This window comes from Loxodonta africana, chromosome 24, assembly GCF_030014295.1.
Source record: "Loxodonta africana isolate mLoxAfr1 chromosome 24, mLoxAfr1.hap2, whole genome shotgun sequence".
In the NCBI taxonomy this organism is placed as follows: domain Eukaryota; kingdom Metazoa; phylum Chordata; class Mammalia; order Proboscidea; family Elephantidae; genus Loxodonta; species Loxodonta africana.
In genome coordinates, this window is record NC_087365.1 from 35,708,875 (window position 1) to 35,729,026 (window position 20,152).

At 48.5% G+C, this 20,152-nt stretch overlaps 1 protein-coding gene across 2 annotated transcripts; it reads left to right on the forward strand.

The window, feature by feature from the left end:
- The first annotated feature begins 7,708 nt into the window (after positions 1 to 7,708).
- Positions 7,709 to 19,523, forward strand: MYL9 (myosin light chain 9). Of its 2 annotated transcripts, none has more exons than XM_003411692.3 (4): positions 7,709 to 7,771; positions 11,139 to 11,360; positions 17,546 to 17,707; positions 18,726 to 19,523. In XM_003411692.3, the coding sequence occupies exons 2-4, from the start codon at positions 11,177 to 11,179 to the stop codon at positions 18,896 to 18,898; spliced, it is 519 nt and encodes a 172-aa protein (XP_003411740.1). In that variant the 5' UTR covers positions 7,709 to 7,771; positions 11,139 to 11,176; the 3' UTR covers positions 18,899 to 19,523. The 2 variants fall into 2 exon arrangements, with proteins under 2 accessions (XP_003411740.1, XP_010589962.1); XM_010591660.1 differs by lacking the exon at positions 7,709 to 7,771 and adding an exon at positions 8,456 to 8,498.
- Positions 19,524 to 20,152: the final 629 nt, after the last annotated feature.

Below are 20,152 nucleotides of genomic sequence, written 5' to 3' on the forward strand. Positions count from 1 at the left end.
GCTGTAATAATTAAGATTATGTGCTACTGCCATAAGAATAGACATACAGATCAATAGAACAGAATTAGAGTTCAGGGGGTGGGGGTGGAAACTCAAGCATTTATGGGCAATTGATTTTAAATAATTCAATGGGGAAAGACCAGTGTTCTCCACAAATAGTGCTGGGACAACTGGACATCCACACACAAAAGAAAGAAGTCAGATGCCTACCTCATACCATATGCAACTGCCCCATAGAGTTTCCAAGGAGTGCCTGGTGGATTCGAATTGCCAACCTTTATAGCAGCCACAGCACCTAACCACTATACCATCAGCTCAACCAAAACAGTGTGGTACTATCCATGCCTTACACCATGCACAAAAACAAACTCAAAATGGGCTAAGGACCTAAAAGTGCAATCTAAAACCATACAATTCTTAGAAGAAAATGCAGGGGCAATACTGTTGGGCCTAGCTTTTAACAATGGATTATCTAATATAATAAAAGCACAAACAGCAAAAGACAAAATAAATGGGACCTCATAAAAATTAAAAACGTTTGTTCATCAAAAGACTACCAAAAAAGTGAAAAGACAAGCTACCGACTGGGTGCGTGTCTTTAGAAACCATATATCCAATAAGAATCTAATATCCAAAATACATATAAAACTTTGACAACTTAACAAGACAAATAACTCAATCATAAAATGGGTAAAGGACCTGAACAGACATTTCACCAAAAAGGACATTCAAATGGCCACCAAACACATGAAAAGATGCCCAACATTATTAGCCATCAGAGATGCAAATCAAAACCACAATGAGATACAATTTCACTCCCGTAAGAGTCAAAAAAAAAGAAACTGGAACCCTTATCCATTGCTGGTGGGAATGCAAAATGGTACAACCATTGTGTGTGGCAAACAGAGTGGTTGTTGTTGTTAGGTGGTGCCATTGAGCTGGTTCTGACTCATAGCGACCCCGTGCACCACAAGATGAAACACTGCCAAGTCCTGTGCCATCCTTATAATTGTTGTTAATGCTTGAGCCCATTGTTGCAGCCACTGTGTCAAGCCATCTCGTTGAGGGTCTTCCTCTTTTCTGCTGACCCTGTACTTGACCAAGCATGATGTCCTTCTCCATGGACTGATCCTTGCTGACAACATGTCCAAAGTATGTAAGACACAGTCTCTCCATCTTTGCTTCTAAGGAGCATTCTGGTTGTACTTCTGTACTGTGTGGTGGCTCCTTAAAAAACTAAAAATAGAACTACCATATGACCTAGCAATTCCACTCCTAGGTATATACCCACAAAACTTGAAAGCAGAGACTCAAAAAGAGATTTGTGCAGCAATGTTCACTGCAGCGCTATTCACGACAGTCAAAAGGTAGAAACAACCTAAATGCCCATCAACAAATTAATGCATAAACAAAATGGAATACATACATACAATGGAATACTACTCAGCCAGTAGGAGAAACGAAGTCTTGATACATGCTACAATGTGGATGGAGCCTGAAAACATTATGCTGAATGAAATAAGTCAATCGCTCTTATGGATTGAATTATGTCCCCCAAAATATGTGCAGCAAATCCTAACATCTATGCCTATGGTTATAATCCCATTTGGGAACAGCTTATCTTTGTTACTTTAATGGGGCACGATTAGTGTATGGTGTATCTTGAGTCAATCTCTTTTGAAATATAAAAGACATTAAAAAAAGGACCAGAGTAAAGATGGGGGGGGGAGGAGATTGATGCCAAGGCGCATGGCGATCTCCAAGGAACCTGGAAATAAGCTGAAGAGACCTTCTCCCAGAGCCAACAGAGATAGAAAGCCTTCTCCTAGACCTCGTGCCCTGAATTTGGACTTCCAGCCTCCTAAGCTGTGAGAAAATAAATTTCTGTTTGTTAAAGCCACCCACTTGTGGTATTTCTGTTACAGCAGCACTAGATAACTAAGGGGGCCCTGGTAGCACAGTGATTAAGTGTTTGGCTGTTAACCAAAAGGACAGCAGTTCAAATCCACCAGCCCTTCCTTGGAAACCCTATGAGGCAGTTCTACTCTGTCCTATAGGGTTGTTATGTATCGGAAACAACTCAATGGCAATGTTTTTTTTAAGATAAGACAATCACAAAATGACAAATATTGTATGACCTCACTTATATAAAAAGACAAAAAAAGGCAAATGTGTAGAGACCAAAGTTAATTAGTGGTTACCAGGAGTGGGAGGGAGGGGGAAAAGGGGGATTAACAGTGATGGAAAAATCACATTGATTAAGGGTAGGGTTGCACAGATGATTATTGTAATTGCTGTCAATAAGTTGTACACCATAAAAAGTTAAATTAGCAAAAGTTGTGTGATAGATATATTTACGACAATGACAAAAAAGAAAAAAAAGCTGCTGAGGTTGCTTACGTACAACCAGAAACCTCATGGGATTTGGTTACTTGGTTTGGAGGTTTAGGGTCATGGTTTCATTGGACATCCCAGTTAACTGGCCGAGTAACATGTTTAGTGCTTCTGTTCTACCTCCTAGTTCATTGCATACTGCCTGGGATCTTAAATGCTTGCAAGCTTGTTATACAAGGCATAACAATTGGTCTCTATTCCTCTGGAACAACAGAGGAGGAGAGTCAGGAATAGATAGAGGATATGGAATGTAAGGCTAACTGCCTCCATGAACAACTGCCTCTTTTACCATGAGACCAGAAGAAAATGGATGGTGCCCCGCTATCATTACTGAACATTTTGATCAAAGATTCCATAGAAGAATCCTGATCAAAAGGGGGAAATGCAGAACAAAATTTAAAGTTTTCATGGACTCTAAACTTTCTGGAACCACGGAGGGAGATAAACTCCTTAAACTACTTCCCTGAGATAATCTTTAAACCTTAAAGCAAAACTATTCCCTGAAATCATCTTAAAACCAAACTGTAGTTTAGCTTAACTAGTAAAGAAATCCTTCCTTGAGCATTATGCTCTTTTAAGAACTATCTATATGGGATCAAATTGACAATAATAGCAACTTGAAACATTAGATAGGAACCTTAGGGGACAGTGAGTTGATGTTAACGAAGGAGGAACAACTCAGAAACGGAGGAAGAGAATGGGTTGCACAACTCAAATTGGTGTATGTTTCTCAAAAATAACAACAAAATAAATAAAATAAGGGAAAAAAAGAATCAAGACATGAAAAATTTAAAAAGTCAAGCCTAAACTAAAAAAAAAAACCCAGTGTGGTATTGGCATATGGAACAGAATGTACAGTCCAGAAATAAACCCACAGATCTATAGTCAATTGATTTTCAATAAGGGTGCCAAGACCATTCAATGGGGAAAGAATAGTCTCTTCACCAAATGGTCCTGGGACAAGTGGGTATCCACATGCAAATGAAGGAAGCTGGACCTCTACCTCACACCGTATACAAAGATTAACTCAGAATGGATCGAAGACATTAACGTAAGAGCTAAAACTCTTAGAAGAAAGTATAGCTGTAAATCTTCATCGCCTTGGATTTGCCAGTGAATTCTTAGGTATGATACCGAAAGCACAAGCAACAAAAGAAAGCAAATAAACTGGATTTCATCAAAATTTTAAACTTTTTATGCATCAAAGGACACTAAACATCATATGAAGTGAAATTAATAGCTTTTGTTCATCAAAAGATGCCACTAAGAAAGTGAAAAAAAGTCAACCCACCAAATGGGAGAAAATACAAATCTTATATCTGATAAGGGCCTAGTGTCTAGAATATATAAAGAACTCTTACAACTCAAGAACAAAAAGACAAACAATCCTATTTAAAAATAGGCAAAGGGCTTAAACAGACATTTCTCCATCGAAGATATACAAGTGGCCAACAAGCACACGCAAAGATGCTCAAAATGCTTAAACCAAAACCAAACCCGTTGTTTTTGATCTCATCAAAACCACAATGAGATACTACTTGCCAGCCATTAGGATGGCTATAACCAAAAATAAAAGTTGTTGTCAAGGATTTGAAGAAATTGAAACCCTCATATACTATGGGTGGGGATGTAAAATGGTGCAGCTGCTGTGGAAAAAGTCTGGCAGTTCCTCAAAAGCTTAAACACAGAGTTACCATATGACCCAGCAATTCTACCCCAGCTCTATACCCAAGAAAAATGAAAACATACATTCACACAAAAACTTGCATACCAACGCTTGTGACAGCAGAATTCATAATAGCCAAAAAGGAGAAACAACTCAAATGTCCAGCAAATAAATGGATAAACAAAATGTGATCTATATCCATTCAGTCATTTTTACAAAGGAAATTAAGTACAGTCATAAAAAGGAATGGTATATACCGTAACTGATGAACCTTAAAAACTTAATGCTAAATAAAAGAAGCCTGACACAAAAGGCCAAAAGCGATATGATTTCATTCGTATGAAATATCCAGAATAGGTAGACCCATAGAGACAGAAGGCAGGTCAGCAGTTAGCAGGGGCAGGCGTGGGGCAGAGTGCAGAGTGCTGAAAAGTCCTGGCATCGCACAGCAGTGACGATTGCACGAGCTTGTGAATATACTGAAACCGAGAACTGCACACTTCAAAAGGTGAATATTATGGTATGTAAATTATCTCTGAAATGTAAAAAAACAAAAAACCAGACTGAAGAAACATGGCAAAACAGGATTCTGGATTGCATCTTATACCAGAAAAAAAATTCTATAAATAATTAGGATAATTGGCAAAACTTAAATACCGGCTATAAATTAGATAAGAATATTGAATCAGTGTTAAATTTCCTAATTCTGATAACTGTACTATGGATATGTAACAGAAATCACCTTTTTAGGAGATACATGCCGAAGTATTTAAGTGTAAAAGGGCATAATTTATGCAAGTTACTCTTAAACAGTTCAAAGAGAGAGAGAAGAGAGAATATAATAAAACAAAACATGCCAAATGTTTACAATTGGAGAATATGGGTACAGGAGCCCTGGAGGCTCAGTGATTAAAGTGCTTGGTTGCTAACTGAAAGGTCAGTGGTTCAAACCCACCAGCTGCTCTGTAGGTGGCAGCCTGCTTCCCTAAAGATCACAGCCCTGGAAACCCTAAGGGGCAGTTCTATTCTGTCCTATGGAGTCGCTATGGAGTCAGAATCGACTTGAAGGCAACAGGTTTGGTTGGATGAAGGCATACAGTTCTTTATACAATTTGTGTGTAACTTTAAAATTATTTCAAAATAAAAATTTAAAAATATGTCCACTTCTAAGTCAATTGGCAAAATAATTCTATTATGAAAACATTCTGCATCCCACTTTGAAATGTGGCGTCTGGGGTCTTAAATGCTAACAAGAGGCCATCTAAGATGCAGCAATTGGTCTCAACCCACCTGGAGCAAAGGAAAATGAAGAACACCAAGGCCACATGACAACTAAGAGCCCAAGAGACAGAAAGGGCCACATGAACCAGAGACCTACATCATCCTGAGACCAGAAGAACTAGTTGGTGCCCGGCCACAATCGATGACTGCCCTGACAGGGAGCACAGCAGAGGACCCCTGAGGGAGCAGGAGATCAGTGGGATACAGACCCCAAATTCTCATAAAAAGACCAAACTTAATGGTCTGACTGAGACTGGAGGAATCCCGGCGGCCATGCTCCCCAGACCTTCAGTTGACACAGGACAGGAACCATCCCCGAAGACAACTCATCAGAAATGAAAGGGACTGGTCAGCGGGTGGGAGAGAGACGCTGATGAAGAGTGAGCTAATTATATCAGGTGGACACTTGAGATTGTGTTGGCAACTCTTGTCTGGAGGGGGGATGGGAGGATAGAGAGAGAGGGAAGCCAGCAAAATTGTCAAGAAAGAAGAGACTGAAAGGGCTGACTCAAGAGGGGGAGAGCAAGTGGGAGTAGGGAGTGAGATGTATGTAAACTTATATGTGACAGACCGATTGGATTTGTAAACGTTCACTTTAAGCTTAATAAAAGTTATTTAAAAAAAAAAAAAAATGTCCAAATGGTATTTCTGATCTCCTCCAAAACCTGCTGCTCCCAGTCTCCCCATCTTAGAGCAGTTCTATCTTTCCGGTTGCTCAGCCAAAATAACAATAAAAAAAAAAACCTTGGACTTATCTTTGACTCTTTCCTTCATTCCCCAGTCCAATCCATCAGCAAAGCCTACTGGCCACACCTTCACAATATTATCAGAGTCAACCCCCTTCTTACCACCTCCACTGCTACCACCCAATTCGGAGCCAACACCATCTCTGGCCAAATAGCTCCTGGCTGGTCTCCCTGCTTTTGCCCTGGCCCCTTTGGTCTACTTTCAACACAGCAGCTAGAGGGGTTCCATTAAAACATAAGCCAGACGATGACACCCTATGCTCAGAACTCACCAATGTCCTACCCATGGCCTACGCAAGGAACCCCAGAGGTCCCTGCTGCTGCAGACCTTACCTCCCACCCACCTCCCCTCACTCCCTCAGGTCCTTGTACACAGCCCAAAGGCTTTCACCGCAGGACTTCAGCCTCCAATGCTCTCTTGGCCTTCCTTTGCTCCCTCACCCCTTTCAGGATGGATCAAGTGTCACTTCCTAGGGGGCTTTCTCTGACCCCCCTCTATAAGACACACCCTCTTTACACTTCCCCTGCTTTATTCTCCTTCAAAGTACAGATTACCACCAGCCAGCCATGTCGTGAGCTACTTGTTAATTGTATTTTCCTCCGCAAAAGAAAGCTTCATGGGGATGAGGACTTTAGTTCCCCAGCACCCAGTACAGTGCCTCGCAGGTAGGTGCTCAGTTAATATGTACAGAATAAATAATCGGGTGTTGGCAAGCTCCCTTCAGAACATCCATGCTGCAACTCAGGAGGCTGGGAGAGAAAGCTGGGCTGGGACTGATGTGTAAGGTGTTCCGTTAGGGGTCAAAACAGGGGGGCAGAGCCAGGTGCCCATGGGGCATGTCTGTCCTCCCAGCTCTGTCTCAGGCCAATTAAGAGAAGGGTAGGGGTGCTGCCACGTGATGCGGCCTGTGGCTTCTCCAGTCTCCTGCCCCTCTTCACTGATTCCTCTATGGCTGTGTGTCTTTTTCTGCCACTTATTGACACTTCACCACCACCTACCCATTTTACAGGGGAGAAAACTGAGGGCCGCTACAGAGAAGGGCGGATGAGCCAAAGCAGGCTGCCCAGGCATGGTCCTACCCAACCCTTATGTGCTTCCACGCCCCAGGGGCCTCCCTAGTTGCACTCTGCATGTGGAAGGCTGGTCCTCCCTGACATGCCTCCTCTCTCAGACCGGAATAAAAGCTATACTTGGCTTTAGTGCAGCCCGGGTGGAAGGAAGCCCTCCCACGGGGGTGGGGGACAGACGCTGGACAGTGGGACCGGTAGAGGGGCTGGAGGGGCGGGGTCCGAGAACTGGAGGCCCTTGGATGCTCCGTTGGCCTCAGGAAAACTGCCCAGATAGAGCTCCCACCCCAGCCTGTCAGGATTCCCACCACTCTGGCTCCTCTTCACCATCAGCTCCCCGTCCCTACAATGGATGGGGGGAGTCCCCCTTCGCTCCCTGGGGAGCGGCCATGAGGGGGGTTCACCCAGGCGCACCCCCGCCTCCCAGCTCGTGGGTCGAGGCCAAATAAGGCCCAGTGGAGCGCTGTGGTCCCGGCCCCGCCCCACCCTCGGCGCGCACATTCTTCTGCCTTGTAAGGCCCGGCCGCCTGGCCCCACCCCGGCCCCGCCCACGCCGAGCAGCGCCCAGACCCGACGGACCCGCAGCGCCACGCACAGAGCGCCTTCTCCGCAACAGGTGGGAGCCCACCAGCGGCCGGGGCCAGGTTGTCCACAATCGGGGGGCTAAACGCTGGGGCGGAGATCGAGGTGGCCCGGTCCCGATCTGGCCACGAAGGGGGCTGGAACCTGGGGCAGACCCCACGGACGGGGACGGTGGAGGGTCCTCGGGGCATGGATAGCAGTTGCGGGGCTGGGGCTGCGAGGTTGCTTGGCCCAACAGGGGTTCTGGCCGGGGGCTGGAAGTGCTCTGGGCCCTGGGGGAACCAGTGGCTCTTTAGCCAGCGGAGGAGCTGGTGCAGGCTCTGCTGGTTTGGTGTGGAGCTGGAGACCCCAAGCCCAGACTTCCGGGGCGTCGGGTGGTTTGTCATCTCCGGCACTTGGACTCCCTGACCCAGTGGATCCGCGTCTGTCACATGAGGAAACAGCTCTGTTGGGATCCGTGAGACCCCCTCCAGGGCATCCATGGCCCCTTCCTCATCTCCCATCTCCCCACAACCTGAGACACAAGACAGGGATGGAGACCAGGGAACCCCACACACACACCAAGCGCTGTGGGTCATAGGTGTGGCGATTCCCCTTTCCGGGCCATCTGTGCCTGTTGGTGGGGGGAAAGCTGGCCAATGGCCCTGCAGGGCTCACTGCCTAGGGGACCAAACAAGGGCTCAGGGCTGGGGAAACCAGTCCCTCTGCTCCTTCCTAGCCGTCCAGCTGCTCTGAGTGCTTCAGGAAAGAGTCCGATAGAGGTGAGTTCACGAGCCAGCGGGCATCTGGCACTGCCTAGCATGGGGACTGCGAGGTAAGGGGGGTGCTCTCAGCCCAGGTCTTTGCTGTTATGGTGGGTGTTCAGGCACCAGTAGGGGGGAGGTGGCATCAAGTCACAGCCACCAGGCCAGTCACCAGCTGTGTCTGGACCCTGGTATCTGGGACCCCTGGGACTTAGATCTGTCAGGGAGGGAGAGGAGATGGCTCCAGTGCTAAGGGCCAGCTCCTCCCTGACCCTTGTCCCCCGGCCAAGCCTAGAAGCTGCTTCTGGTCACAGTTTTCAGCCCCTTGGCTCCCAGAGGCTCCCCACAGGCATCTTAGGATAGACATTTCCTTCTCTGTTCAAGTGGCAAGGGTGCCATGGGCCGAGTTTGCCACCTACTCACTCAAGTCCAGGCTGGTGGTGAGCTACCAGGAATCAGGGGTCCTGGCTTCCAGCTGGACTCTGCCCCTCTCACTGGGCAGGCCATTTGCCCCCCTTGGGCCTCAGTTTTTCTGTCTGTTCAATGGGGACACCCTCATCCTCCATGCTTCCAGAGGTTGCTGGGATGAACATGGCAGCCCTGTGCAAACTAAAGCGCAGTGCTCTCAGCCACGTCATGGGTCCTCAGTAGAAGGTGGGGTGGGGTGGCCATGGAAGCAGAGGGACCAGCTAGACCCACACAGCAGCAGGTGGGCTGTTAGCCATTCCCCCAAGCCAGTCATTTCTAGCCTTGGTGTCCTCTCTCCTCCTGGCCATGCTTGCCCCAGAGCTTTTTGCAGATAAGAAGGTGGTAGCAACAGTGATGATGACCATCACAGGCCTCTGCTGGGCACAGTGAACTTCTCCTCGGAGCCTGCTATGGGCGCCGTGAGTCAAAGTTCCCTGAAAACATGGGGGCTCAGAGGGATTGGGCCCCTCGAAGCACTAAACGACAGGAGAGGAAGAAGACCGGCTTCTAGGAACAATGGCTCCTGCCCTTGGCCTTTCCCCAAGGCAGGACTCCGGGTACCGTCCCACGCCGACCCAGGTCATGGGGTGAGAAGGGCTTTTGTCCACTCACCCTGAACCATGTGAGAAATGGCCAAGGGCCACTATGTTGGTCCAGGGGGACCCAGGCAGCCAGTGTCTCATGACTACAAGCAGTGTGGCCCTGGGAGGGGCTGGGAGCCAAAGACCGAGAATCACTTGAACAAGGTCGTGGGATAAAGGCCTGAAACAGCTTGAGGGGTACTCAAAACCACACACTGGGAGTGAAAAACAGAAGCAGCACAGGCAGAGAAGGCTTCCTGGAAGCTCTGCACCAAGGGGCTCAGGACAGAGGAAAGAGGTGGCAGCAGCCCTGGGGCCTCAGTCAGGCCCACAACTGCCCCAGCGAGGGAGCAAATGGCCCTATGTCCTCAGGGGCATAGTCCCCACGGTTGTGACAAAGGTTCTGGGAAGGAGCCCCTTGCTAAACCTCAGTTTCCCACCTGTACAGGAGCAGTAGGCTGGCCAAGGTTGCCCTTGGTCATTCATTAAACTAGCATCTGTTAGTCCCACTGTTGGTCCTGACAGAGAGAGAGGCCTTTAAATGTTTGCTCTCAAAGCAAAGGGCAGGGCCAGCTTCCGGAGGGAGTATCTCAAGAGCTGGGGTGAAGAGGAAGGGCATTCCAGGAGGAGGGACCAAGGAGAAAAGTCTGGGGGTGTCTGGGGAACAGAGAGAGGCCCAGCTTGGTGGAAATGCAGACTGTGAGAAGGAGACAGAAATGGGTGCTATGGTCATGGATGGGGGCAAGTGGGGTTCACACAGGGGCTTGAATATCAGGCTGAGGGGGCAGGGAAAACTTTCCAGTGCTTCAAAGTGACAGGTTCAGGTCTGGGTCTGTTTGGGATGGGAGAGATTGGTTGGAGTCTAGGAGGCCAGGTTTGAACAAGGGTGACAGGGAGCTGGGTTCTCAGCCCCGGCCCGGGTCTCACGCTGCTATAAGCACTGGGGAATGAGAACAAGGAGTAGGACCCAAGACCAGGTGTGTCACTCTCTGGGGGCTGGTCAAGCTCTGTGGGCAGGTGGGGGCGGGGGGGGGGAAGAATGCCCAGAGCTGTGCCCATTAGAACCTTGAAAGAAGGGAGTGCAGAGGGATCCTGGGGGAGGGGAGAGGAGGAGGAAGAATGTCAGGAATGCACTGGGAGGGCGCTGATCCAGCTCTTTCCGTAGGGACCAGGGAGCCTGGAAGGCAGCCCACAGTGGGGCCCTTACTGCCTGCCACACGCCCACCCACCTTATCACCTAGAGAGAGAGAGATAGCCAGTGTAAATGCACAGATCCCAAACCTAAGTATTTTACCCAAACAGTCGCAGTGGAAATAGCCCACTCAAGCCCTGTGCCCAGCATTATGCCAGGTGTTTTTCAGGCACTAAGTCCATTAATGCCCACTGTGGGGCACTCCTCATGTCCCCATTCCCAGACGAGCAAATGCAGGCTCAGAGAGGTAGAGGAAGTTGTCTAGGGGCACAGCCCAGGAATGTCTACTTTTGTGAACTGCTGGGTAGCAGGAGCCCTAAGCTTGTGGAAGACCTTGAATGCCGGGCCTAGGAGCTGGCCTAGGGAAGGCAGGAAGGTTCCTTGGTCTGGTGTCATACCTTTGCCCCTCCTTCCCAGCCCTTCCTGCAGAGAAGCCCCACCCTCCCAAAGCCAAGATGTCCAGCAAACGGGCCAAGGCCAAGACCACCAAGAAGCGACCGCAGAGGGCCACTTCCAATGTCTTTGCAATGTTTGACCAGTCCCAGATCCAGGAGTTTAAGGAGGCCTTCAACATGATCGACCAGAACCGCGACGGCTTCATTGACAAGGAGGACCTGCACGACATGCTGGCCTCGATGGGTGAGCAGGCAGGGGTAGGGGGTGTACATGGGGCTGGGGTACCGGCAGTGAGGTCCTCCTCACCTACGAGCACTTCATGTGTAGGTGAACACATGGTACCTACCCTAGAGAATGCTGTTGTTAGGTGCCATCGAGTTGGTTCTGACTCATAGTGACCCTATGCACAACAGAACAAAACATTGCCCGGTCCTGCATCATCCTTACAATTGTTATGCTTGAGCTCATTGTTGCAGCCACTGTGTCAATCCATCTCACTGAGGGTCTTCCTCTTTTTGCTGACCCTGTACCAAGCATGGTGTCCTTCTCCAGGGACTGATCCCCCCTGACAACTTGTCCAAAGTATGTAAGACACAATCTTGCCATCCTTGCTTCAAAGGAGCATTCTGGTTGTACTTCCTCCAACACAGATTTGTTCGTTCTTTTTGCAGTCCATGGTATATTCAATATTCTTCGCCAACGCCACAATTCAAAGGCATCAATTCTTTGGTCTTCCTTATTCATTGTCCAGCTTTCACACGCATATGATGCAATTAAAAATACCATGGCTTGGGTCAGGCGCACCTTAGTCTTCAAGGTGACATCTTTGCTTTTCAATACCTTAAAGAGGTCCTTTGCAACAGATTTACCCAATGCAATGAGTCGTTTGATTTCTTGACTGCTGCTTCCATGGCTGTTGATTGTGGGTCCAAGTAAAATGAAATCCTTGACATCTTCAATCTTTTCTCTGTAGAGAATAGGTGTGCATTATTTTTTCCATTAACAGATAGGGAAACTGAGGCACAGAACAGTTCTGTGAGGTCTAGTGCTGGATTTATACTCAGACAGGCTGACTCCAGAGCAGAACTCCCTGTAGCAGGCCTGAGGATTGGGCCATCTGGCAACATTTCATTTATAGAAAGTCTGAACTCCGCAGAGCTGATCTAGCTTCCCAAGATGGGGAAACTGAGATTTAGAAGAGGGGCCAGAGCACCCTCCCCTCCTTCAGAGAGCACCCATTCCAGGCTTTCAGAGTCCCTCTGACCACAGTGATTTCCCCAAGGATCAGAATCTTAGAGCTGACCAAAAAAAAAAAAAGCCAAGCCCATTGCCGTCGAGTTGATTCTGACTCATAGCGACCCTAAAGAACAGAGTATAACTGCCCCATAGAGTTTCCAAGGAGCCCCTCGTGGATTTGAACTGCCGACCTTTTGGTTAGCAGCCGTTTAGCACTTAACCACTATGCCACCAGGCTTTCCCTTGGAGCTGAAGGGTTCAGGAATCAAGTCCAAGTCTCCATTGCTCAGTTGGGGAAACTGAGGCCCAGAGGCCAGGCCTCCAGATGCCACCCCTCAGCCTGTGGCCCTGCCCTCACATCCCTCTCCACATACTGGCCACAGACAACTCCCCTCTGCCCCAGTTGCTGGCATACCCCTTATGTGGACCGGACACTGGCTGGGCAGGAAGGGGAGTTTCTAGCAGCAAGGGAGGCAGCCACGCGATGGTCAAGCCACAGGCACTGAAGACAGACAGCCCTGGGTTGGTCTCTGGCTCTGCCCCTCACTGGCTGGGGCGGGGGGGGGGTGCCACTCTGTGCCCATTTCCCTTCCTGTGTGATGGTGGCTGTGGCTCTCATGCCCACTCCCACGGTGTCTGGGGACAGAACTAGACAGCCCTGAGGGGGAGTGCTGACATGCAGACACTGGCTCCACCCTAGGCGTCACCCCTTTTCCAGCTTCAGGCCAGGCTCTCTAGAAGGTTCCCTTCCCTATAGAGGTGATAGTAAACTCCAAGCCCCTCATCCAGGCCCCTTCCAGCTTCACAAATGAGGAGGACAGAAGCCCAGTGAGGGGACAGACTGGCCCTAAGTACTCTAGTTCCTGTGAACAGAGTGGCCCTCTGCTCTGGGTTACAAAAGTCACAGCTCCTCCCGGCCCTCAGCTTCCCTGACCACTGCATGGGAACACAGTGTGGCCTGTGATCTCAGGGGAGGAGGGGACATAATTCCTCATTTACAAGGTGGTACTCCAGCACCTGGGTCCCAAACTCCAGTGACTTGATGACAGCCCCGGACATCCAGCCAGAAAAGCGCATACCCGTGTTTGGAGCACATGTCTGTGGGTCCCCAGGTCATCCATAGCTTTCTGGTTAAGATCATCCTCCTCAGGATAAAAAATTAAAATAAAAAAAGAGCAATAAATAATAAAGTCATAATAATAATAATCTCTGCAGATATTAGGTCTCAAAACAATTCTATTGGGTAGATGTGACTATCATTGCCATTTTACAGAAGAGACTGAGGGTCAGAGAGGTTAAGCAATTTGTCCACGGTCACATAGCTACCAAGTGGTAGTTATTGTTAGGTGCCATCAAGTCAGCTCTGACTCATAGCGACCCTATGTACCACAGAAAAACACTGCCCGGTCCTGCGCCACACTCACAATCGTTGTTATACTTGAGCCCGTTGTTGCAGCCACTGTGTCAGTCCATCTTGTTGAGAGTATTCCTCTTTTTCACTGACCCTCTACTTTACCAAGCATGATGTTCTCCAGGGACTGGTCCTTCCTGACAACATGTCCAAAGTATGTAAGACACAGTCTCGCCATCCTTGCTTCTAAGCATCCTGGTTGTACTTCTTTCAAGACAGATTTGTTCGTCCTTTTGGCAGTCCACGGTATATTCAATATTCTTCACCAGCAACACAATTCAAAGGCATCATTCTTCTTCCGTCTAACTTTTTCACTGTCCAGCCTTCACATGCACGTGATGCGACTGAAAAATACCACGGCTTGGGTCAGGCGCACCTTAGTCTTCAACACTTTAAAGAGGTCTTTTGAAGCCGATTTGCCCAATGCAACGCGTCTTTTGATTTCTTGACTGCTGCTTCCATGGGTGTTGATTGTGGATTCAAGTAAAATGAAATCCTTGACAACTTCAATCTTTTCCCCGTTTATCACGATGTGGCTTATTGGTCCAGTTGTGAGGATTTTTGTTTTCTTTATGTCGAGGTGCAATCCATACTGAAGGCTGTGGTCTTTGATCTTCATTAGTAAGTGCTTCAAGTCCTCTTCACTTTCAGCAAGCAAGGTTGTGTCATCTGCATAATGCAGGTTGTTAATGAGTCTTCCTCCAATCCTGATGCCCCATTCTTCTTCATATAGTCCAACTTCTGATTATTTGCTCAACGTACAGACTGAATAGATGTGGTAAAAGGATACAACCCTGACACACATCTTTCCTGACTTTAAACCACGCAGTATCTCCTTATTCTGTCCAAACTGCCTCTTGATCTATGTACAGGTTCCTCATGAGCACAATTAAGTATTCTGGAATTCCCATTCTTCACAATGTTATCCACAATTTGTTATAATACACCTAGTTGAATACCTTTGCATAGTCAATAAAACACAGGTAAACATCTTTCTGGTATTCTCTGCTGTAAACCAGGATCCACCTGACATCAGCAATGATATCCCTGGTTCCATGTCCTCTTCTGAATCTGGCTTGAATTTCTGGCAGTTCCCTGTCTATATGGTGCTATAGCCACTTTTGAATGACCTTCAGCAAAATTTTACTTGCATGTGATATTAATGATATTGTTCAATAATTTCAGCATTCAGTTCCATCACCTTTCTTGGAAATAGGCATAAACATGGGTCTCTTCCAGATGGTTGGCCAGGTAACTGTCCTCCAAATTTCTTGGCATAGGTCAGTGAGCACCTCCAGTGCTGCATCTGTTTGTTGAAACATCTCAACAGGTATTCCGTCAATTCCTGGAGCTTTGTTTTTCTCCAGCGCCTTCAGTGCAGCTTGGACCTCTTCCTTCATTACCATCGGTTCCTGATCATATGCTACCTCTTGAAATGGCTTAACATTGACCAATTCTTTCTGGTATAATGACTCTGTGTATTCCTTCCATCTTCTTCTGATGCTTTCTGCATCGTTTAATATTTTCCCCGTAGAATCCTTCACTATTGCAACTCGAGGCTTGAATTTTTTCTTCAATTCTTTCAGCTTGAGAAATGCTGAGCGTGTTCTTCTCTTTTGGTTTTCTATCTCCAGCTCTTTGCACGTGTCATTATAATACTTTACTTTGTCTTCTTGAGCCACTCTTTGAAATCTTCTGTTCAGTTCTTTTACTTCATCATTTCTTCCTTTTGCTTTAGCTGCTCGACATTCAAGAGCAAGTTTCAGAGTCTCTTCTGACATCCATTTTGGTATTTTCTTTCTTTCCTGTCTTTTTAATGACCTCTTGCCTTCCTCATGCATGATGTCCTTGATGTCATTCCACAACTCATCTGATCTTCTGTCATTAGTGTTCGACGTGTCAAATCTATTCTTGAGATGGTCTCTGAACTCAGGTGGGATATATTTAAGGTCAGATTTTGGCTCTCATGGGCTTTTTCTAATTTTCTTCAATATCAACTCGAACTTGCATATGAGCAATTGATGGTCTGTTCCACAGTCAGCACCTGGCCTTGTTCTGACTGATGATATTGAGCTTTTCCATCATCTCTTTCCACAGATGTAGTCGATTTGATCGAGGTCCATGTGTATAGTTGTCATTTATGTTGGCGAGAAAAGGTATTTGCAATGAAGAAGTCATCGTTCTTGCAAAATTCTATCATGCAATCTCTGGTATCATTTCTGTCACCAAGGCCATATTTTCCAACTACCAATCCTTCTTCATTTCCAGCTTTCCCATTCCAATCACTAGTAATTATCAATGATCCCAACTGCATATTTGATCAATTTCAGACTGCAGAAGCTGGTGAAAATCTTCAATTTCATCTTTGGCCTTAGTGGTTGGTGCATAAATTTGCATAATAGTGGTATTAACTGGTCTTGTAGGTGATGGATATTATCCTATCACTGGCAGCGTTGTACTTCAGGATAGACTTTGAAATGTTCTTTTTGATGACGAATTCAACGCCATTCCTCTTCATGTTGTCGTTCCTGGCATAGTAGACCATATGATTGCCCGATTCAAAATGGCCAATACCAGTCCATTTCAGCTCATGCAGGCCTAGGATATCAATGTTTATGTGTTCCATTCCATTTTTGACAATTTCCAATTTTCCTTCATTCATACTTCTCACATTCCACATTTCAATTATTAATGGGTGTTTCCAGCTGTTTCTTCTGATTTTGAGTCAGCAAATGAAGGTCCTGAAAGCTTTACTCCATCCACGTCATTAAGGGCAACTCTACTTGGAGGAAGCAGCTCTTCCCCAGTCATCTTTTGAGTGCCGTCCAACCTGGGAGGCTCATCTTCCAGCACTATATCAGACAATGTTCCACTGCTATTCATACGGTTTTCACTGGCTAATTCTTTTCAGAAGTAGACTACTGGGTCCTTCTTCCTAGTCTGTCTTAGTCCAGAAGCTCAGGTGAAACCTGTCTGCCATGGGTGACCCTGCTGGTAGTCGAATACCAGTGGCACAGCTTCCAGTATCAGAGCAACATGCAAGCCCCCACAGTACGACAAACTGACAGATGTGGGGGACTAAGTGGTAGAGTTTGAATTTGAACCTAGCAGTTGATTCCAGCATCCATAGGGCTGAGCCAATCACTGCTATGAGTGTTTTACAACCATTATCTTATTTATATTGACAATTCTCCTAAGAGGCAGGGGAAACAGAGGCACAGAGCCAGGATTTAAACCCAGGCCTGGGTAACACCAAAGCTCATTGGTTTAACCACTTTGGAAACTATGCCTAGAATATGAGGTCATGCTGCCTGGGTTCAAATCCAGGCTCCACTTTTTTTACTGTGTGTCCATGGACAAGTGGCCTCACCTCTCTGAGCCTCAGGTTCCACATCTGTGAAGGGGGACTGAGATCCTGAGCTCACGGGGAGGTTAGAGTGAAATGCAGTGATGCCCGGGGAGAACCAGACACACAGTGAGCAGCCAGCAGATCGTTGCTCTTTAGAAAGCACCGGTCATCAGTGACATCCAGGGAGTGGCACTTGGTGACATCAACCTCGTGCTTTGAGAGCCCAGGAGGAGGGAGCTGGGAGAGTACACAAGCAATCATGGAAACTGGCCATCCAGGCTCAGTGCTTTAGAGTTTGCAACACTTACTATATCGCCTGTCTGTGGACTCTCACTCTGGGTCACAAGGGAGGGGACAGAGAAGCAGACATGGCCCAGAGTGGGGACAGGAGGAGGCCCGGTAACAGCAGATACGTATGCCCCACTGTCACAGGGAAGAACCCCACAGATGAGTACCTGGAGGGCATGATGAGTGAGGCTCCCGGGCCCATCAACTTCACCATGTTTCTCACCATGTTTGGGGAGAAGCTGAACGGCACAGACCCTGAGGACGTGATCCGCAACGCCTTCGCCTGCTTCGACGAGGATGCCTCAGGTAGGTACCCCCAGCTAGAGGCCTGAACACCCCACCAGGGGTGGGGTGCATGTAGTGGGGCTGGGCCACCCTGGGCCTTCAGTTCCTCTGTCCTGAAAGATCAAAACAGAAGCTACCCACCCCCATTTCTGTCACCAGGAACTATAAAAACCATGCTGCCTCCTTGTCCTCTCCCTGAAATGCTAGACCCAACAGCCCCATCTTGATTTCTGCCACCAAACCTCTCCACTCTTGATTTCACCTGTTGGCCCAACACACTCTTCTGTGTCTTAGGCCTTTCAACAGATCAAACTGTCTTGTGCCCGTCTTGCCAACAAAGCACAGAAACCAGCCCCCATTTCTAGATCTTCCAAAGGACTTTGTGTCCCATAGCTGGTTTCCCCCAGGACACAGCCAGAGTCACGACAACAGCAACAGTTTCAGCAGCAGTAACATTTCTCAGGGTCCATAAGCATATTCAGAACATGTTCCTGACTAATTTCACAGCCCCCCACCAGGCTGGCGCATTTTCACCATCATTTTATAGATCAAATAGACACAGAGAAGTAATTTGGGGATCAGCATTCAAATTCAGACAGTGGCACTGTGGGCTCGTGCTCTCAAATAAAGCAGGACATGCCTAGCACCCCCTGCACTCATGACCACAAGCTCCCCACAGAAGCACCTCACGGACTGTGCCCTGCAGAATCCTTCCATCTGGGACCCTGTGAGCCCTCCACCCATGTCCTCAGAGACCAACCAAAAAAAAAAAAACCCATTGCCATCAAGCCGATTCTGATTCATAGCGACCCTATAGGACTAGTACAACGGCCCCATAGGATTTCCAAGGAGTGCCTGGTGGATTCGAACTGCCAATCGTTTGGTTAGCTGCCAAACCCTTAACCACTGCACCAGAGACCAGGTGTGTGCATTTTCCCAGCCCCTCCCCTACCACAAGGGCTCGCAGGCCAAGGGGTAGAGGGTGTTGAGTGCTGTGCAGCCCAAGCCCTGCCCTCATGGACCCTGGCCCTGCCCCCAGGTTTCATCCACGAGGACCACCTACGGGAGCTGCTTACCACCATGGGTGACCGGTTCACAGATGAGGAAGTGGATGAGATGTACCGTGAGGCGCCCATCGATAAAAAGGGCAACTTCAACTATGTGGAGTTCACCCGCATCCTCAAACACGGCGCCAAGGACAAGGATGACTAGGCCATTCCTACTCCTCCCTATACCCAGGCCTCCCCCAGTCGCCTCCCCCCACACTCACTCACCTGTACCATCTCCTTGCCCACAGCCCCGCAGAACCCTCACAGGGGATCCTTCCTCTGAGGGTTAGGGCCCTAGCTCCCATCAGAGGAAACAGGCCAACAGATGGGCAAGTGCCAGGCAAGCGCACGGTCAACTTAAGGCAGGTGCTCCCACCATGCCCCAGAGATATGGGAGTCATTGACCCATCCCAGGAAGGACTATCTTCCAGGGATGCGCCAGAAGGGCAGGACCTAGAAGGACCAGGGGAAGGCTCCTCAAGGGAGCCCAGGCTTCAGCTATGGCTTGCCCGGCTCTGGGCTGCCACCTAGGAGGAAAGGGCCCTGTGTCCAGGTGTCTGATACCACCTCACGTGCAACCCCATATAGGGCCTGAAAGCCCTTTCCCAGCCACTGCCACAAACACAAACCTCACCAAGGTCCCCCCTCAGTGGACAGGACCCCTCCCCTACACCCTGCCTAGCGGCCAGAACACACCCCACCCCACCTTGGGCATGTCCTCAAGAAGATGCACACAGCGTGGAATTTGGGCCAGGGGAGGCGAATCTCAAATAGAAGGCTGAGCACTACTTCGGGTCTGTGTGTCTGGGGTTGGGGTGTGACAGGGTAACTCTTAGCCCCCAATGCCCTCCCACCCCCTCCCATCCCCAGTGGCTGCCCTGATCCTCTTCCCTGACCCATTGGGCCCTAGCTGGAAAGGGTCTGGGGGTCCCTGAGACCTTGTGGCCCAGAGCCCCACTCTGCCCAACTGGTCCCTCAATAAGTAGGCTCCATGCTCAGCTGAGACCAGACCACCATGGGGGAAGAGGATGGGGAGCTGAGGGCAAGGGCCCTTCTGGTCTTCTTGGAGCTCATGGAAGGGACAGGGTAGGGGGCTAGGGGCACAGGAATCTCCCCAGGAAACCCCAGTAGAGAGTTCTGGCCCTCTGAGCGGGCAGGGGTCAAGATCACATAGCCCTGAGGACTGGAACCTGGATCTCCGGGTTACTTCGGCGTTCCCAGAAAGCCAGGTGATCCTGGTAGAACAGGGAGGCTTTTGGAACAGTGATGAGGTGGACATCATAGGAGCTCAGGAATGGAGGTGGCAGTGAGAGGCTTTGACAGGCAGATTCTCTAAGGTGGGTACCGGCTACCTCCCTCAAACCTCAGTCAGTGCAGGCAGCCACGGGGTGTGCTCTGGGCAGTGGCCTGAGCAGCT